This window comes from Monopterus albus, unplaced genomic scaffold, assembly GCF_001952655.1.
Source record: "Monopterus albus unplaced genomic scaffold, M_albus_1.0 scaffold3.1, whole genome shotgun sequence".
Taxonomy (NCBI): Eukaryota; Metazoa; Chordata; class Actinopteri; order Synbranchiformes; family Synbranchidae; genus Monopterus; species Monopterus albus.
The window spans coordinates 10,793,162-10,796,380 of record NW_018127883.1 but is presented as its reverse complement, the minus strand read 5'-3'; the positions used below and the strand labels follow the sequence as shown (position 1 = coordinate 10,796,380).

Genomic DNA, 3,219 nt, shown 5'->3' with positions numbered 1-3,219 from the left:
ACCGGATGTCAAGGTCCAACAGTTTCATACCTTTGAGGTCCAGAGGAAAGTTGCAAACAAAGTTGAAGGCATCAAAAACTTGGGTTTGGTTGTTGTCTTCTGCCCATTTGAGGAACCAGGCATTATTACAGTCACAGGTAAAACTGTTGCCTTGAAGATCCATATAAACAAGAGCTGGTACAGACTTTATTATTTCTTCACTGATAACTGAGTATTGATTTTTTCTCGCCTGCAAAAACTCCAGCTTGGTAAGGTTGGCACCTATAAGAAAGTCTAGAGACTGAAGACTTGTTCTAGATATGTAGAGACTTTTAAGGTTTTGAACTGGGGAGAACAAATCTGAAGAGAGATCCATAAGGTCATTTGAGCTAATGTCAAGTGTTTGCAGCTGAGGAGTGTAAATAAACATGTCTTTGTGCAAGAATATAAGTTGAATGTCCCTGACACTGAACTCTATCAGATTTGTCAAGCCTTGCAGGAGGTTGCGAGGCAATTTGGATGTCCCTTTGCCATGTTGTGAAGGAATAGCCAAGGTCTCCAGACATGACAGCTGAGAAAATGGTGGATTAGGCAAAAGTGAATCGTTTTCAAATTTAATATAGTTATCTCTAAAATCTAGTCTTCTTAAACTGATCAGATCATTGAAGCTACCGTTATTTAATGCTTTTTGTGTAATAAGATTCTTCTGTAGTAACATATCGGTAAGATTCGTCAGTCCAATAAAACACCCTTTTTCAAGTGTTTCTATTTGGTTGTCATGTAATGACAGGTTTTGGAGGGAGTGTAAACCCTTAAACTCTCCATATTTAATATTAGTCAGTTGATTTACATTCAAATACAGTTGTCTAAGATTCGGTAAATGTCTTTGGAAAGCACCATTTAATTTGTTAATGTGATTGGTTTGTAGCTTTAAAACTTGTAATCGTATTAGATCCTTGAAAACACACTCATTTAGAGCTGAGATCATGTTGTTATAAAGGCTAAGCTGTCTGAGCATGGTTTGATTGGCAAAGTCATCACATCCAAGTCTACTGATGTTATTAGCGCTGAGATTCAACTCTCTAAGAGTTGGAAGGTTCCTTATTGCAACTGGAACAGATGAAAGCTTGTTCTGACTCAGATTTAAGATTCTCAGACCCGGAAGAGATCTGAAGGCATTGACGTGGATGATTTGTATGTGATTCTGTGTTAAATCTAGCTCTGTTACATAAATACACAATGTAAACATAGTTGAACTGACCGATCTGAGCTTGTAATAGCGGAGCTGTAAGTTGGACATTGTTGGGATGGTGCAGGAAATGTTGATTAGCGCTGTGAGGCTGTGTTTCATTGCATTCATCCTCAGCGTCCTAAGTGAGGAGTTTGCAGTCTCTAGTAATGTTTTCATGTCACCCAAAGCCATTTGCAGCCCACTAATATCAAGAGTAGAAACTTGATTAAGGAAAGTCTTGTTACGCACATCCCACATCATCTGCTGCTTTGTGCGAGAGCCGCCGATGTTGAACCAGATGAGATGTGGAAAAATGTCTGCAGTGATTTGAAAGACTGCAATTGGATTCTGAGACAAATCAAGATACCCAAGTTCTAGTGAGCTGTTTGTCAGTTCCCATGAATGAAAAGTGTTTATATTGTTGTTTTTAATGTACAGCTCTCGCAGGTGTGGCAGGTGCTGCAATATTGAATGAACCTTTGCTATTTCGTGAAGTTTGTTATGAGAAATGTCCAAAAACTTTAAGCTTGTCATGGACCTAAAAGAGCTGAATGCCACAGTTTGGATGCGATTACCACCGATTCGAAGCTCGGTGAGGTTGCTCAAACCATGAAAAACATCCTCTCCAAGTTCGACAAGTTTATTATTGTTTAGATTTAACTTCTCAAGACAAATCAGATTGGCAAAGGCACCGTTGTCTATCTGTGAAATGTAGTTGCGATTTAGCTCTAACTGTGTCAGAAGAAGTAGATTTTTGAAATCTGCTACTTGAATTCTTGAGATTTTATTTGCAGACAAGTCAGCAACTTTTGTTGTTGAGGGAATATCTCGAGGAACAGCTTTGAGTTGACTCTTGGCACATATGACAGTATTAGAAGTCATTCTGCAAGCCTTCAGTGAAAATCCTGTGACTGGGGCAGCAAAAGTGCTGAAATGCAGCAAGTAGAGAAAAATGATAAGTTTTCTTTTCCCCACTTGCATTGTTTTGTCTTCTTTCGCTCCAGGATCCAATTTTAAATTTCTATTGTAAAAATCACTACTAAACTCCATCCAAGAAGGTATTGCACTTTCCTGATTTATTGTCCAGCTGGTGAGTAAACCTGCACAAGGTAATCCTGAAAAGGCAATAACAAGACATGGACCATCAATAGCATTAGTAAACAACAAAAATTCAATTTTAGAACATTGTAAAAAAAAAAAAAAACAAGGTCACCATATCGTTTTGCAAAATGTAACAGAAAGAGCAAACCATCTGACCTAAGAGAACCTTTTCAAACCTGCTAAAATGCAAAAATTAAACACTAAGCCAGGTATCATTAATAAATTAAATTGATAAATTAAATTGATAAATTTCAATCTGGGTTCAGGGCTCGACACAGCACGGAGTCTGCTTTACTCAAGGTACATAACGATGTTGCATTAGCCTTGGATGCTGGACGCCCAGTTATTTTAGCTTTGCTGGACCTAACTGCAGCCTTTGACACAGTGGACCACTCCATTTTACTTTTAAAACTCCAGCACCTTTTCGGCATGGGAGGGGAGGTGCTAAGGTTTGAGTCCTATCTTACCGATAGAACCTATTCGGTTATGATTGGTGACCATTCTTTCGGCGCAGCTTTCCTGACTTCAGGTGTCCCGCAAGGCTCCATTCTGGCCCCTTTGTTATTTTCCTTGTATCTGTCACCACTTGCCGCCATTATATCTAGCCACAACATTCCCTTCCATTTTTATGCTGATGATATTCAAATCTATATGCCGCTGGTTCAACCGGAGTCAGGTTCGTTTGGTGCATTACAAAACTGTCTACAGGATGTCAAAACTTGGCTAAGTCAGAATTTCCTTTACTTAAATGAAGGCAAATCTGAATTTATTGTTATCAGCCCTAAGTTGGATGGAAGTTCAGTTGATCTAGGCACATATGCCCCCCCGCTCTCTAATGCGGTAAAAAATCTGGGGGTAATTTTTGACGTCAATTTCAACTTTGATAAACAGATCAAGTCAGTGGTTAA

The 3,219-nt window shown here is 39.0% G+C and overlaps 1 protein-coding gene across 1 annotated transcript in view; it reads right to left on the bottom strand.

Annotated features, from left to right (window-relative positions):
* LOC109961294 (toll-like receptor 13) overlaps positions 1–3,185 on the bottom strand; it is an 11,414-nt gene extending 8,229 nt beyond the window's left edge. Inside the window, exon 1 of the mRNA XM_020601994.1 lies at positions 3–3,185. Coding sequence (XP_020457650.1) covers positions 3–2,260 — 2,258 coding nt within the window. The 5' untranslated portion in view covers positions 2,261–3,185. The remainder of the gene's footprint in view (positions 1–2) is intronic.
* Between the last annotated feature and the right edge of the window lie 34 nt (positions 3,186–3,219).